This window comes from Herpailurus yagouaroundi, unplaced genomic scaffold (assembly GCF_014898765.1).
Source record: "Herpailurus yagouaroundi ecotype Mexico unplaced genomic scaffold, PumYag 197, whole genome shotgun sequence".
In the NCBI taxonomy this organism is placed as follows: Eukaryota; Metazoa; Chordata; class Mammalia; order Carnivora; family Felidae; genus Herpailurus; species Herpailurus yagouaroundi.
Window position 1 is genome coordinate 21231827 of NW_024412428.1, and position 16999 is coordinate 21248825.

General features: G+C 44.7%; 1 protein-coding gene across 1 annotated transcript in view; it reads left to right on the top strand.

The window, feature by feature from the left end:
- The first annotated feature begins 2849 nt into the window (after positions 1-2849).
- Positions 2850-16999, top strand: part of EBPL (EBP like) — a 35428-nt gene continuing 21278 nt past the window's right edge. Inside the window, exon 1 of the mRNA XM_040448374.1 lies at positions 2850-3059. Coding sequence (XP_040304308.1) covers positions 2889-3059 — 171 coding nt within the window. The 5' untranslated portion in view covers positions 2850-2888. The remainder of the gene's footprint in view (positions 3060-16999) is intronic.

Here is a 16999-nt window from a genome sequence, read left to right on the forward strand (position 1 = left end):
ATCAGGTTTTTATTTTGCTCTGAAGGGGAGGTCAGGGTCATTGAAGGATGAGTGGGGAAATTGGTAGGGGAAATCCAATTGAGAAAGTTGCTGAATATACATGAGAAGAGTGATCGTCAGTTTTCTAAGTTACAAGAGAGAATCCAAAGCATAGGTGACAGGATGGACCATACTCTCTTCTTCAGTCAGCACTTACTTAATTGAGCAGCTATTATATCCCAGACTCTGACAGGTGCCAGGGATACCTGCAGTCCCTGGCCGTGTGGAGCTTATACTTGAGTGGCAAGAGACTAGCAATAAGTGTGTAAATAAATTAGATAATTTATCTGGTGTTAGCTGCTATATGAAACATTATACAAGGAATGACTAGGGGAGAAAGGTGCTCAGTGCCAGAAATCATATTTTTAAATTGTGGTAAAATACACACAACATAAAATTTACCATCTTAACCATTTTTTTAATGTTTATTTTTGAGAAAGAGAGACAGAGTCTGAGTGGGGGAGGGGCAGAGACAGAGGGAGACTCAGAATCTGAAGCAGCCTCCAGGCTCTGAACTGTCAGCACAGAGCCCCATGTGGGGCTGGAACCCACAAACCGCGAGATCGTGACCTGAGCCCAAGTCGGATGTTTAACTGACTGAGCCACCCGGGTGCCCCTACCATCTTAACCATTTTCAAGTGTACAGTTCAGCAGTGTTAAGTATATTCACATCTTTGTGCAACCATACTCCATAACTTTTTCATCTTGGCAAAACTGAACTCTAGCCATTAAACAACTCCCCTTTTTCATTCTCCCCCAAGCCTCTGGCAACTTCTATTTTCTGTATCTAGCAATATGACTACTTTAGATACCAGATATAAATGACATCATAACACTCGTCCTGTTTTTGTGACTGACTTAATCTCACTGAGCATAATGTCCTCTTTGAAAACAAGAATAATTTTTTAGCATAGGTACCCTAGTGATACTTTAAGTATTTAAACATTCTTTTTTTTTTTTTTTAATCTGAAACTCAAGTTTATCTGGTCATCTGTATTTTATCTGGCTATCCAAAAGTGAAAAGACAGGGTTGGTCAACAGGAGTTAAAGTCTTTTTAAACTCTGACACCTTTCTCCAGTGCTAAGTCTCTAAGTAACAGAGGCCTAAGGAAGGGAGAGGGGAGAAGGTTAAAAGCAAACAAGATGCTAGCAAAAGCAGAGAGAAAAGGTTAATGTGATCAGGACAAAGTGGCACTTCATTAGAGGAGGGCTATAATTGCCTTCTAAGAATTCAGCGTGCAGGGTCAGAACACAAAGGCCTCAGATGCAGTCATGGGTTCTGGCTTCTGCTATCACTGAGAGTCCTTAGACAAGTTACTTTGTATGAGGCTGTTTTCCTGTTTGTTAACTAGGAAAACATTGACCTCCTAGGATTGTAGTGCCGTTAGATAAGATAATGTTAAAAGAATCTAGTGTCAAGCCAATATGACCTATTGCTCTTCTGCCCCATACTTTTGCTGCTAAAGCTTCTGCACAGTGAAGGAAAAAATCAGCAAAACTAAAAGGCAACCGATGGAATGGGAGAAGATATTTGCAAATGACATATCAGATAAAGGGTTAGTATCCAAAATCTTTGGAGAACTTATCAAACTCAACACCCAAATAACAAATAATCCAGTGAAGAAATGGACAAAAGGCATGAATAGGCACTTTTCCAAAGAAGAAATCCAGATGGCCAACCAACCCATGAAAAAATGCCCAACATCACTCATCATCAGGGAAATACAAATCAAAACCAGGAGATACCACCTCACACCTGTCAGAATGGCTAACATTAACAACTCAGGCAACAGCAGATGTTGGCAAAGATGCAGAGAAAGAGGATCTCTTTTGCACTGTTGGTGGGAATGCAAGCTGGTGCAGCCACTCTGGAAAACAGTATGGAGGTTCCTCAAAAAATTAAAAATAGAACTACCGTATGACCCGGCAATTGGGATGAATGGATAAAGAAGATGTGGTACATATATACAATGGAGTATTACTCGGCAATCAAAAAGAATGAAATCTTGCCATTTGCAACCACATGGATGGGACTGGAGGGTATTATGCTAAGCGAAATTAGTCAGAGAAAGACAAATATCATATGACTTCATTCATATGAGGACTTTAAGAGACCAAACAGATGAACATATGGGAAGGGAAACAAAAATAATATAAAAACAGGGAGGGGGACAAAACATAAGACACTTAAATACAGAGAATAAACAGGGTTGCTGGAGGGGTTGTGGGAGGGGGGAATGTGCTAAATAGGTAAGCGGCTTAAGGAATCTACTCCTGAAACCATTATTGCACCATATGCTAACTAACTAGGATGTAAATTATAAAAAATTAGTACATTACAGAAAAAAATTAAAAATCCCTTGGAAGCGAGGGAAAAAAAAGGGTCAGAGTAAGCCACAACAGCTTTAAAAAGCCTGCTGGTGGCTGAAAATGCCCTTGGCCCTCACCTCTCCTGCAAGACTTGCAGGATCCTAATTAGACTCTTTGCTCCCTAAAATTCTTCCCAGTCTACGGGCCAAATTTCTAACATTTTGGACTTCACTTTGTTGCTTAAGGTTTTGAACCTTGTGGAAAATCAAACCGCATCAGAAAATGTGGCTCTACTACCAGTCGCTTGGTGTTGGGCTGGGAACAGGTTTGGTTCTGGCAGTTGGGCGACTTCGCGGAGCAAGATCCTCACTCTTCTGAAAAGCTCCGGGCGCAGCTGGGTGGCCGGGACGCCAGACGGGAAGGGAAGCCGTTCACCCGCCCGCCCAGACCGAGCGGCCCCGCCCCTCCCCGGCGGCCCCGCTCCGCCCCTTCTCGGCTTCCCCCCCCTTTTCCTGGCTCTCCCGGCTGCCGCCGGAAGCATGGGCGCGGGCTGGGAGCTGGGGGCTGCGGCGGGGCGCTCGCTGCTGCTGTGCGCCGCGCTGCTGGTCGCGGGCTGCGCGCTGGGCCTGCGCCTGGGCCGCGGGCGGGCGGCGGCGGACCGCGGCGTGCTCGCCTGGCTGTGCTATGACGCCCTGGTGCACTTCGCCCTGGTAAGTGCGGACGCCGCCGCTCTCGGGACCCTCCCCTCCCCGGTAGCGGGAGTTTCCGGTAGAGGACCGGGAGACCCTTTGGCCGCCCCAAGCCCTGGGGCGGGAGGTCTGCGGAGACCCCGAAGGTGCTTGGAGGCCGCGATGCTGCACCCCCTCTCGGTTCCCTAGTCCGTAGAAAGCGCATCTTCCCAGGGGGCGCAGCCGTTCCTCTACCAAATTAAAAACAAGCGAACAGAAAATCTCTGAAAATTATTTCTGTACTGTTATGTTAGTTTGATTATAAGCAGCCCAAAGGCCTTGGCTTTCTTGACTTGTAACCTGCACATTTGAACTGAAACTAATGGAGAGCGAGAGAGTTTTTGAATGCTCCAAAGAGAGCAAGGAGAGATGAGGAGGCGCACTGCGCAAAGTCCGCGAGCCTGTACCAAAACAAAAAAGCCCGGTGTCCTAAAAGTAATCACCATGTTTTGGGTAATGACTGTATGCCAGGCACAGCGCTGTGTTTAATATTTCTGATCTTTACAATACCCTGTAACTTATTTATTGACCCTATTTTACAGAGGAGAAAGCAAGCCCTGGGAAGTTAGGTGACTTCACCGTGCCACCCACCTGGAGTTCTGACTTGAGTCTGGCTCCAGAGCTTGCACCCTTGGTATCAAACCGGGCTTTGAGAATCGTGTCCCTCAAAATTCAAACCACTTTATAAATAGCGAGGAGGTTAGTATTTAAGGGAATTCTATTGAAATGCCCCCTTCCACTATGCACACACTTTTTTTTTCTTTTTTTTTTTTTCAACGTTTATTTATTTTGGGGACAGAGAGAGACAGAGCATGAATGGGGGAGGGGCAGAGAGGGAGGGAGACACAGAATCGGAAACAGGCTCCAGGCTCTGAGCCATCAGCCCAGAGCCCGACGCGGGGCTCGAACTCAGGAACCGCGAGATCGTGACCTGGCTGAAGTCGGCCGCTTAACCGACTGCGCCACCCAGGCGCCCCTATGCACACACTTTTAAGTTTTGTTGTTGTTGTTTTTTTTTAATATTTTTTTAACGTTTATTTATTTTTGAGACAGAGAGAGACAGAGCATGAACGGGGGAGGGTCAGAGAGAGAGGGAGACACAGAATCTGAAACAGGCTCCAGGCTCTGAGCCGTCAGCACAGAGCCTGATGCGGGGCCTGAACTCACCGACCGTGAGATCATGACCTGAGCCGAAGTCGCACGCTTAACGGACTGAGCCACCCAGGCGCCCCTAAGTTTTTTTTTTTTTAATAACTATGCCAAAATAGCTTTCTTGCAAATTTGACCTTGCTTAAATCTAGGCAGACCTGTGGTTGATGTGAAACCAGAGTCTATAGTATTAAGAAAGGAGAAAGCAAGATCTTTCATAATTATTTAGGTTTCTAAATGTTTATCAGTTGGATATGTGCACATACCAGATGTTACTGGAATGCGAAATTCTTTCTTTCCTAACAGTTTACAAGTGGAAATAAGAGACAGCGAATAGTTCCTTCAACTCTTTTGTTTATGGAATTGACTTTTTAAGCTCTCGTTGGACACAGGGTCTCCCAAAGAACAGGGGCAGCAAAACAGGTGGCTAGGCCCGCTTAAAGAAAATGTATTATAACATATTTTAGACGTACAAAAATGTATAATAATACTAAGATATATACCCATATGTCCATCACCTAGTTTAATAAAATCAAGTCTGCCTTTCAAGCGCAGCCTTTTACAGGTAACACCAGGTACATCTCCATTTGTGGCAACTTGAGGTATATGACCCGATGCATGGAGTCGTTGCTCTGGTTTCCTCCCACCCTCTGTCCTGAAGGAAATGTCCCTCCCACAGCTCTTATTATACCTGTCCCAACTGCAGAAGAGTCCTCTGTATGAATGCACCGTACCTTAGTTTTTTAAAAAGTGCACATTTTTCCCCCCATATTAGAATGACCAATGACATAAAACCACTGTGGGCTATTTTATTGATATTTTATGTCTGTGAAATTGGGATGTATCTTTTTTTTTTTTAAATGTTTATTTATTTTTGAGGGAGAGACAGAGTGAGCAGGGGAGGAGCAGAGAAAGAGGGAGACACAGAATCGGAAGCAGGCTCCCGGCTCTGAGCTGTCAGCATAGAGCCCGACTCAGGGCTCAAACTCAGGGACCGTGAGATCATGACCTGAGCTGAAGTCGGACGCTTAACCAACTGAGCCACCCAGGTGCCCCAAAATTGGGATGTATCTTATAATTCATGATGAAATACGATAATTGAACCAGCTCATATTAATGGGTATGTTTCTGTTTTGCCGTTTGCACAGAGTTCTTTGACTAGCATCTGTGTATACTTACCTTAGGGATCGGTGAGGGGGGCACTTGGATTAAGGTTGAGGCCTGCAAGAAAGACACATGCCCGTATTCTCTTTGGTAGGGAGTTTGCTGCACGAATACCGAGAAATGTGGCAGAGGCTAGGATTGGAAAATAGAGCCTCACGGAGAACTGAAACTACAACTCACTTATTCACACTGGAACCTGAGCTGCCTCTTCTTACCCCTTTAACTTTCTCAGAGGGGAGGAAATGTTTGGATTTGTTGGACACCATCAAATGCAGAGCTCCCGGTTCAACAGTGTTTCAAGCTAAGCGTTCCCAGAGGGCACTTCAGCTCCCCGATGTCCAACTGGACTGTGGTCACCAGGGGCTGCCGCACTGGTCTTCAGTTGGTTATGGCCAGGCTGATTTCCCACCAGTGCACCTAGAAGGGGCCATGGCAACATACATAAAGAAATCGGTGGTCTGGCTCACTGTTTCTCAGAGTTGACCGTGGGCGTGTTGTGCACTGGTGCCTCCTGGTTTTTCCCCCTCATCTGCAATCTAAGTATAGCATTCTAGGCATGGCCAGGGCGCGGAGGAAGGATATGTATGCCTGTGTTTTGGGAAACACATCCTGATTGACTAGAACACAGGGTCTACCTGGAAAAGAAATAAATTATCCTGATTGATTCCCCCACGTGCCACAGGACAACACAGTGAGGAGGGCCCGTTGGTACCTGCCCATGCAATGGGTGCATTACCGGTGAGGAACTGCACACTTAGGCTCCCATCTCATATGGAGTTGCTGGTGACCTGCTCCTACTTCTCTGCGGAGAGTGTTTATCTTTACGCAGAATGTAAACAGATCTCTGGGGAGGAAAGGCAGGGTCTTTATCTTTACCACCCTGGAACATCTTGGGAGGGAGAGGTCTCTCCAGGCTTTACTACCTTGGAGTGTCTCCTTATGTAAATATTCTTAAATTGGTGTAAATGCCTGTGCTCAGGGACCTCAGTCAGTGCAGGAATACGAGATATACATGGAGAATGCTCTCCCAGTGCAGTGCATGCTGGATTGCAAAGGATAGTTGAGGGGCAAGAAGATCAGCTAAAAACAATTGCAGTATTTTAGGAGATGAAAGAGGGCTGAGCTAAGGTGTTATTGGAAGTTAAATGGGGAGGAGAGATAAATACGAGAGACCTTCCAGGGGAGAATGTTATAGGTCACAGTGACCGCTTATACATCAGGGAAGGAGATGATGTTGGAGTTTAGAATCTGGCTAACACGGATAATGTTGACAAGGTTAACGAAGACAGGAAGATCAGATATTAGAACTATGAATCTGGGGTTCTGGTGTGTAGTTGAGGAGAAATGGTCAGAAGGCAGTTGAAAGCCCAAGACAAGCTGGTGAGATGGATTCAGGGCAGAATGGAGAGAGTTGGACCTTTTTACTGCGTTGGAGGAGACAGCAGGAAGCTCTGGGAGTGACTGATTTCTGAGGAGAGAATAGAAAGGTGCAAACTCTGAGGAATGAGAGCAGAATCTTCAAGTGTCTAAAAATGTATATATATTGAACGAGTAGGAAGGGGAGACAGTGGACCGGACCAGTGGACCAGACCAAGAACCAGGATAGTGCTGGGCCCTGGGACCCAAGGGAAGGAATTTCAACATCACTGTTAATTATTGTAGCACCATTTAAAAAAAAATGGTGAGGGCTGAGCCAGAGCCTCTGGGTCCAGTGATTAAGAAGCTATTGGTAGGGGGCACCTGGGTGGCTCAGTCGGTTAAGGGACTGACTCTCGGTTTCAGCATGATCTCATCGTTCTTGAGTTCGGGCCCCGCATTGGGCTCTGTGCTGTTAACGCAGAGCCTGCTTGGGATCCTCTCTCTCCCTCTCTCTCTCTGCCCTTCCCCAGCTCGCTCGCTCTCTCTCTCTCTCTCTCTCTCTCTCTCAATAAATAAACTTGAAGAAGAAGAAACCATTTGTAGGGGCATCTGGCTGGCTCAGTTGGTGGAGCCTTTGACTTTTTGATTTTAGGTCATGAGTTCAAGCCCTGCATTGGGTGTAAAGTTTACTTAAAAAAAAAAAAGTCATTGGTAAAAGTGGTATTGTTTGAGAAGCTAAAGACAAGGGCTTAGCAGGTGGGGTAGCAAAGACGTGGAGGCAGCCTATGAAGACCTCCAAGAGATTTGGTGGGAGGAAGAGGTGGGGGGTGTAAGCAGGGAGCTCAACAGACATCGAGGGACCAGGCAGGAATCTTGGGTTCTGTCTGAGAGGGGAAGGTCTGGGAGCATCTGTGAGCAAGACCATGGTCGAAGGAAGAGTGAAGGGGCAGAGAAGTGGGCTGTGTAGCACATGCTGTCTGGTGCGGTGCCTGCCTGCATGAATTAACGCACAGCAGAGCTGAACCTGCCTCAGTCTACCACATGTCCTCGCAACAAACCCGTCTGACTAGTTCCTCCCACACTTCTGTCACTGAGAGCCTGACCGAGGCTTGTCCATCAGGGTGAGGGGCAGTTGTCACTGAAAACACGGGCTTCAGTTGTCTCCATTCATTCCACCTTAACCCCCATGAATCGTTCTTTAACAAGTCCTGAGTCCCAGTGGCTGCCCAAGTCCCTATTAATTTGTGTATTTTGGACATTACCCTTTTCCATTTAGCATCACCATCTGTTCCCACCTTCCACCACAATGACTTCAGCCTCCGACTCTTGGGATTCTAAAAATTTCTTCCTCCTCCTACTTGCTTTATCATTAGGTCTCAAGTTGCCTTTTAGCTCACAGTCTGTTACTGTCTCTGTTTTCCTTTTCCTCTTCGTTGGTTTTGCTCTAAGATAGATACCCTCTCTGGTGAATGCATTTATAGCCTCCGTGCTGTTTGGCAGATCTGGTGAGTCACGGTTGGTCTTGCTGAATATTAGTGGTAAAGCTTTGTGGTGGTTAATTTTCTGTGTCAACCTGGCTGAGCCGTGGCATGGCCAGTTATTCGCCCACGTGTTACCCTGAATGTTCTGCGAGGGTGTTTTGGATAAAGTGAACATTTATGGGGCGCCTGGCTGGCTCAGTCAGTAGAGCACATGACTCTTGATTTCAGGGTCGCGAGTTCAAGCCCTATGTTGGGTGTGGAGCCTACTTTAAAATAAATACATTAATTAAATTAAATGACATTTAAATTGGTAGACTGAGCAAGGCAGATTGCCCTCCCTAAATGTGAGTGGACCCCATCCACTCAGCTGAAGGTCTGAATACAACAAAAAGGCTGACCTTCCGTAGAAGGAGCTAGAATGCCTCCTGGCTGACTGCCTTCGCACCGGTGCATTGGCCTTTTCCTCCTTCAGTCTCAAACTGACACAGTGGCTTTTCCTGGCTCTCAAGCCTGTGTGTAGCCTTTGGACTAAAGCTACATTGTCAGTTCTCCTGGGTCTCAGGACTCTGGCCTCAGACTAAAACTACATCATCAGCTTTCCTGGGTCTCCAGCTTTCACTCACCCTGTGGGTTATGGCACTTGTCAGCCTTCATAATCCTATAAACCACTTCCTCAGACTCAGCCTCTTCGTGTGTGTGTGTCTGTGTGTATGCCCATCCACTGTTCTGTGTCTTGGGAGAACCCTAACACAAGCTTAGAAATGATGCCAAGTTGCAAGTCCAAAGAACAGCACCCATAGTGACCTGCTGGCCTTTTTCAGGGTGTGGGTGCACGGCCCTTGCAGTTCTGCAGACCAGAACTCAGTTTGTTTTCTAACGTCATTGCATAAGACGTGCCACCTAGCAATAGGGACAGATGTCTGTGTAGCCACAGCTCAGAATGAAATCCTATTCTGGTGCTCCTCATGTCCACAAGATTGGAGTCCACCTGGGTGCCCGGTGCTGTGCTGGACACAGAGAGAACGGATGGCCTGTGCCCTCTCAGAACTTCGAGAGCAGCAGAGAATTTTTCCCTAGGTGTTTCATATGGAGAATAACAGTTATTGATGTCACTCTCAGCATAACCCATGTGAGAAATTTCTTTTGCAGGTAGTGCTGGGAGAAGCTTAGTTTCTCCTTAAAAAATTGGTCTATTGCTTTCTCACAGCGAGAACAACGTTAATGTTTTTCCCCTTTCATTTGGCTGCTCGGAAGCTCAGAACCTCATTAAACTATAATAACAAAAGAAGGTCTACATATATATCTTCTTACTGGCCACCTGATCTGGATTCTCAATTTGTTTTTTGTATTTTTTATGACTGATATTTAAAAACTTTTAAGTACATTTTACCATTTAATTGAATGTCTTTTTGTAATTGACCTAAAATATAAGATGAAATGTATAAATACTTCAAAAAATTTTAATGCAGCTAAAATTGATTCCCTTTGAAATGGAAGAGATGTTCTAGGGAAATACCATGTTGATTTTTTTTTTTTCCTTTTGTAACATGAAACACAGTTTGTAAGTATTTGGTCTTCCTCTATCCCCAGTACCTGGCGTGGTGCCTAGTTTGTACCAGCCGTTCTGGAGAATTTGTTAATATTCAATGAATGGAAGAATGATTCTATCATTTTAATTTATAGTAGTTATCGGTCACATGCTAAGCCTCAAATAGCTCAAATATCTAAAAGGTCAGAATGTTTTTTCTGTGTCAGTCTTTTTAAAACAAAATTGGTGTAAATCGTTTTTTAAATTATTGTATTTTTTGGGGCGCCTGGGTGGTGCAGTCGGTTAAGCGTCCGACTTCAGCCAGGTCACGATCTCGCGCTCCGTGAGTTCGAGCCCCGCGTCGGGCTCTGGGCTGATGGCTCAGAGCCTGGAGCCTGTTTCCGATTCTGTGTCTCCCTCTCTCTCTGCCCCTCCCCCGTTCGTGCTCTGTCTCTCTCTGTCCCCAAAATAAATAAATGTTGAAAAAAAAATAAATTATTGTATTTTATTTTTATAAGGAGAGAGAGAGTGCACACAAGAGTGATGAGAGAGAGAGGGAGGGAGAGAGAGAGAGAGAGGGAGAGAGAGAGAATTCCAAACAGGCTCCACGCCTAGCACGGAGCCCGACTCAGAGCTCAGTCCCACAAACCATGAGATTCATGACCTGAGCTGAAGTCAAGAGTCAGATACTTAATCAACTGAGCCACCTGGCGCCCATTTTTTATAAATTTATTATTTTATTTTATTTTATTTTATTTTATTTTATTTTATTTTATTTATTTTTAGAGAGAACGAGAGTGGTAGAGGGAACATTAGTTTAAATTGTGTATTCCCAGGATCGTTGCAAAACATATAACATTTACATATCCAAAAGGAAGAAGGTAAAACTAGCCAGAGATTATTACGGTTAGTATTCTTAAGAATAGTCTTCCAGAATTTATATGAAAATATATATCCAGATAAATGTTTTTCAGAGTTCTTTTTTATAAAAATGGGGTCATACTAATCATTCTCTGTTGCTTTTTTCACTTAACTGTGTTCAGTGACCATCCATATCACTATCTCTTGAACTGCCTCATAATTTTAAATAACTCCAGAGGACTGTATTGTATTTTATTATAATCTATTTAACCAATCCTTAATTGTGGGACTTAAGGCTCTTTTCAGTTGCCGGCAATTATATAGAAGGCATTCTGTGCATTTTCCTGAACTTGTATAATTGTTTACCCAGGATAAATCCTGAAAGTAGGGTTGATGGGTCTGAAGGAAAAGAGTTTTTAAAAACTCCAGAAAGATAGTGACCATTTATATTCCCATCAGCAACTTTCTCACACCTGGGCCAGTGCTAGGTGTCATTATTGAATCAGATACCTCTTTTGCCCTGGCTCAAGTCAGTTCTTGGTCTCATTTCACCCTTGACAAAATGTTCTGTCCAGCCACCACCATGGCAGCCAACTCTAACTTTGACTTCATTCACCTCCCGGAGCAGGCAGCACCTGCTCTCGCCTCCTGCCCCAGGCCCCTTGGACGCAGCTGAGGTGTGAGATCCTTGAGACCCACTCACCTTCTACACACCTGCCATGGAATGAACCTTTGGCAGTGACATTTAGGAGCCCCGGGATCAATTCTTCTTCCTCCCTTCCCCAGAGAAGGACTCCCTAGAGAAGCAGTAGTTCATACAGTCTCTGGAAAAATTCAAGATTGAGACAGCTAGCCTGTTACTGAGTGCTGCTACTAAGTTACTAAGCTTAATAATGCTGCCTCAGACCTGGTTTGTCCTTCTCTTTTTCATTTCCCACCCCCCCCCCCCCCACCTGCTTCCACCTTCCAGTCTCCCTGGGAGAACAATTCCCATAAAAGTAGTGGAACACAGTATAATGCTTTCCAGGGGACCAAAGCCAAGATATCCCTTCTCTCTTTTTTTTAAGTAATCTCTTCACCCTATGTGGGGCTCAAACTCACGGCCCCATGATCAAGAGTTATGTGCTCTACTGACTAAGCCAGCCAGGTGCCCTGATATCCTTTTTCTTAACAGTTGTGTACCCTTCCTTAGCATGGATAATTGAACCGACTGTGCAACCTCAGGTTATGTCTAATTGCTTTTGCCACTAAAACCAGCCAAAAATCTATAATAAATTCCTAGAGCAGGTATCTTTACTTCTGTAGGATGTTTAATAGAACTGAAAACAATCAAAATAAATTGAATTGGCTAGCTCGCATCTTGTCCAGCAGTTGGAAATTCAACCTCAGTTAGTAGGGGTTTTCCTTTTTTTGTAGGGTCTCGTGAGATCCCAGGAGACTTACGTGATTCCCAGAAGAAAAGGAGTGTGTAACCTTTGCTCCATCGTGATCACAGCTGATACCCTCACTGACGGAGCCCCATGCTTTCTAGAAGGCCAGCAAGCCTGCTGTTCTGTGCCAGGCTTAAAATAAGAATTTGAGGCTTAGATCCGTAGAGTCCACCTCCTAATAGCCTGTTTTTCTGTAGGGCTCATCTTTCCTTATTGATCTGAAAGGGATGTCACATGATAGCACAGATGCTGTCACTCACATTTCCTTATGCACGCTCTTCTGTTTGGCCGAGAAGGTGTCTCAGCTGCATTTGTTGACTAATCCATCCTTTTCCCACGTATTATGCATAGATAAATTGGGAGATTTTTTAAATGTGGTTACGGAGGCGACTGGGTGGCTCAGTTGGTTAAGCATCCGACTCTTGATTTCTGCTTAGATCATGATCCTAGGGTCATGGATCAAGCCCCATGTCAGGCTCCATGCTGAGTGTGGAGCCTGCTTAAGATTCTCTCTCTCTCTCTCTCTCTCTCTCTCTCTCTCTCTCTCTCTCTCCCCCCCTCCCTCCCTCTCTCTGCCCCTCTCTGTCTCTCTCTATCTCTCTCTCTCAGATAAAAAAAAAATAATAAGAAAAATAAAAAATAAAATTTGGTTGTTTTATGAATATTTTAGTTTCTGTTCTGTCTATACAGTTTCTATTACTTTAGCCTTATCCTGAATTTTATTTCTTTTTTTTTTTAAGTTTACTTATTTATAATCTTTATACCCAATGTGGGGCTCAAATTCACTACCCTGAGATCAGGAGTCCCATGCCCTACCAACTGCACTAACCAGGCACCCCAAAGGATAATCTCTTTTTTCCCTTTTTTTTATTGAAAAAAAAAAAAGTTTTAGTGTTTTTCTTTATTTTTGAGAGAGAGAGAGACTGAGCGTGAGCAGGGGAGGGGCAGAGAGAGAGAGGGAGACACAGAATCCAAAGCAGGCTCCAGGCTCCAAGCTGTCAGCACAGAGCCATTAGCACAGAGCCCGATGCAGGGCTCAAACTCAGAAACCGCGAGATCATGACCTGAGCCAAAGTCGGACACTTAACCGACTGAGCCACCCAAGCATCCCTTCTTATTTTTTTAAGTAGGCTTCATGCCCAATATGGGGCTCGAACTCGTGACCCCAAGATCAGGAGGCATACTCTGCCGACTGAGCCAGCCAGGTGCCTTCCTTATAGTGAACTTTAGTATCCATCTGACAAAGCAAACTTCTTACCACTCATTTTTAAACACTTTAAAATGAATTCTTCCACATGAATTTCAGATGAATTTGCCAGGTTCTGAAACTTGGTATTTTGGTTTGGGATTTTCTTTCTTTCTTTTTTTTTTTCTTCAATATATGAAATTTATTGTCAAATTGGTTTCTATACAACACCCAGTACTCATCCCAAAAGGTGCCCTCCTCAATACCCATCACCCACGCTCCCCTTCCTCCCACCCCCCATCAACCCTGTTTGTTCTCAGTTTTTAAGAGTCTCTTATGCTTTGGCTCTCTCCCTCTCTAGCCTCTTTTTTTTTTCCTTCCCCTCCCCCATGGGTTTCTGTTAAGTTTCTCAGGATCCACATAAGAGTGAAACCATATGGTGTCTTTCTCTGTATGGCTTATTTCACTTAGCATCACACTCTCCAGTTCCATCCACGTTGCTACAAAGGGCCATATTTCATTCTTTCTCATTGCCACATAGTACTCCATTGTGTATATAAACCACAACTTCTTTATCCATTCATCAGTTGATGGACATTTAGGCTCTTTCCATACTTTGGCTATTGTTGAAAGTGCTGCTATAAACATGGGGGTGCAAGAGCCCCTATGCATCAGCACTCCTGTATCCCTTGGGTAAATTCCTAGCAGTGCTATTGCTGGGTCATAGGGTAGGTCTATTTTTAATTTTTTGAGGAACCTCCACACTGTTTTCCAGAGTGGCTGCACCAATTTGCATTCGGTTTGGGATTTTCTTAAATCCATACATTAATTTGAGATTAAGTGATGTCTTTACAATACTGAGTCTCCTCTAAGAACTAAGTGGATCTCAATTTATTTAAATCTTTTGTTATAGTCTCTTAACATTCTTTTTTTTTAAATTTTATTTTAGAGAGAGCACGATCAGGGGAGGGACAGAGAGAGAGAGGGAGGGAGAATCCCAAGCAGACTCCATGCTCTCTGAGGAGCCCCACATGGGTCTTGATCTCATGATCCTGGGATCATGACCTGAGCTGAATCAAGAGTCAGATGCTCAACCAACTGAGGCACCCCATCTTAAAATTTGCTTCTAGGGGTTTCTGGGTACCTCATTCAGTTAAGCGTCTGACTTCAGTTCAGGTCATGATCTCATGGTTTGTAAGACTGAGCCCCGCATTGGGCTCTCCACTAACGGTGTGGAGCCTGCTTGGGATTCTCTCCCTCTCCCTCTCTCTGTGTCCATCCCCCACTTGCTCTCTCTCAAATAAACTTAAAAAAATTACTTCTAAGTATTCTTAGAGTTGTATTGCTACCATGAGATATTTTTCCTTTGTATTTTAACTGATTATTGCTATAAGTGAAAACTATTGAGTTATATCTATATCTATATAGTAACCAGACACTTTTCTAAATTCTTGTTCTCCCCATTCCAGCTTTATTGAGTGATAATTTGCACACAATAAAACCCACCCATTAGGAATACAGTTTGATGAGTTTAGTGAGTGTGCAGAGCTATGTGAGCACCATTACAGTCACCATATAGAACATTTCTGTCACTTTTTACGGAGGTTTCTCCCATCCCTTTGCAGATGTTCCCCACCCCGACCTCTGGCACCAGGAAACACTGATCTGCTTTCTTGGCATTAACGTTTTACTCTTTCTAGAATTTCCTATAAATGAAATCATACAATAGGTAGTCTTTTATTTAGCTTAAGCTACTGAATATTGTCCCACTACATGGATATATCCCAATTTATGTATCTATTTACCAGTTAATGAAAAATGGTGCTGTTTCTAGTTTTAAATTTTTTTAAGTTTACTTATTTATTTTGAGAGAGAGAGAGAGAGAACATGAACTGAGGAAGGGCAGAGAGAGGGGGGGAGAGCAAGAATCCCAAGGAGGCTCTGCACCATCAATGCAAAGCCACCATCAACGCAGAGCCCAATGTGGGGCTCAAACTCACAAACCGCGAGATCATGACCTGAGCTGAAACCAAGAGTTGGATGCTTAACCAATGAGCCACCCAGGCGCCCCTAGGCGCTGTTTCCAGTTTTAGACTTTTATAAATAATGCTGCTATGAGTGTCTGTGTACAAGTCTTTGTGTGGGCATGTGTTTTCATTTCTCCTGGGTAAATGCCTGGGAGTGTGATTCTTTAACCAGAGTAGCAACTGCCAAACATTTTCCAAAGGGCTCTACGATGTCCATTCCCACCAGCAATGTTTCATTGTTCTAACTGGTCCACATCCTCACCAGCACTTGGTGTCTTAGTCTGCTGCAGCTGTTGCAACAAAAATATCATAGACTGGTGGCTTACAGAACAGACGTTTATTTCTCATGTTTGAGACGCTTGAAAGTTCAAGATCATGCTGCTACCATGGTCGGGTTCTGGTGAGACACTTCTTGCCTTGCGGATGGCTGCCTGTTGCTGAGTCCTGACATGGCTCAGACAGAACCTTTGTCTCTCTTCCTCTTCTTATGAGGGTGCTAATCCCATCATGGGGGCTCTACCCTCATGACCTCATTTAAACTCCATCATCTCTACAGGCCCCACCCCTAAATACCATCACACTGGGGGTTAGGGCTTCAGCAGATATATTTGAGGAGACACATTTGGTACATAACACTTGGTATTGTTTTAATATAGAGAGATCCCATGTGCACTTTATCCAGTTTCTCTAATGATAACACCTTGCAAAATTACAGTATCACAATGAGGATATTGACAGGGACACAATCGGAAGGAAGAACAAGGAGCACATGCTCAGACATTTATGGAATTACAAATGTCAGCAACCCCCAAGCTCATCGCCCCCAGGTTCTCCTATGATTGGTCCAGCAATCAGTGTCTCCCCTTCACTCGTACCCTGTGTTTGAGCAGCCGCTGCCATCACGGCAGCCCTGATCCCGCGGGGCTGAGGAAACTCCATGCCCCAAACCCAACCTGCTGGCAATGGCCAAGACCCAAGAGAATTGCCTTACACCTCACAGTCTATCTTGAGGAAGCTTAGTGATTGTAGCCAAGGGCTCCAACAAGGAGGTGGCATCAAAGGTTTGATAGCCCCATACGCTCCCACCCTGGAAGAGCTGTGGCCGTTTAAATGCTTTGCACAGCCTAGCTGAGTGGGTGGGCACCTTCTCAAAAGAGGGAGCCAGAGGCAGGATGCACATGACTCTCCTTCCTGATGCAGAGAGCTGCTCTGGAGCTGTAGGCACCTCTCTACATTCTCACTAGGCCACCCCCTCCCCGGCCACCTTTTGTCCCCCATGGTGGGGTGACAAACAGTCCCCGTTTCCCAGGGACTGAAGGTGTTCCTGAGATGGGGGGGGGTCACCCTACCTGCTGTCTCTTTCACTTTTGACCTCCATGCCTTTCCTGTGTCTCCTTGTCTTCCTGTTCTAGCTTTTGTCCTGCCTTCTCCCTCCAGAAAATCTGACTCCAGAAAGTCTTCTGTCATCTACCCAAAACTGCCAAGGGTAAAGAAATAGTGATTTGAAGATATCTAACAGCACTGTTTATATTTAAACTGAGGCAGAACAGCTTTTTTTTTTTTTTAATAATACAAAAAGAAGGGAATTAGAAGAAAGCTGGTTTATCCCAAGTCTTGGGATGATTAGTTTCTTGTGGGAAAAGGGCTTTTTACATATTCTGGGTATGTGCGCGCAAACACACACACACACGCACACACACACACGCACGCACACGCACACACACCCCTCTGAGAGAA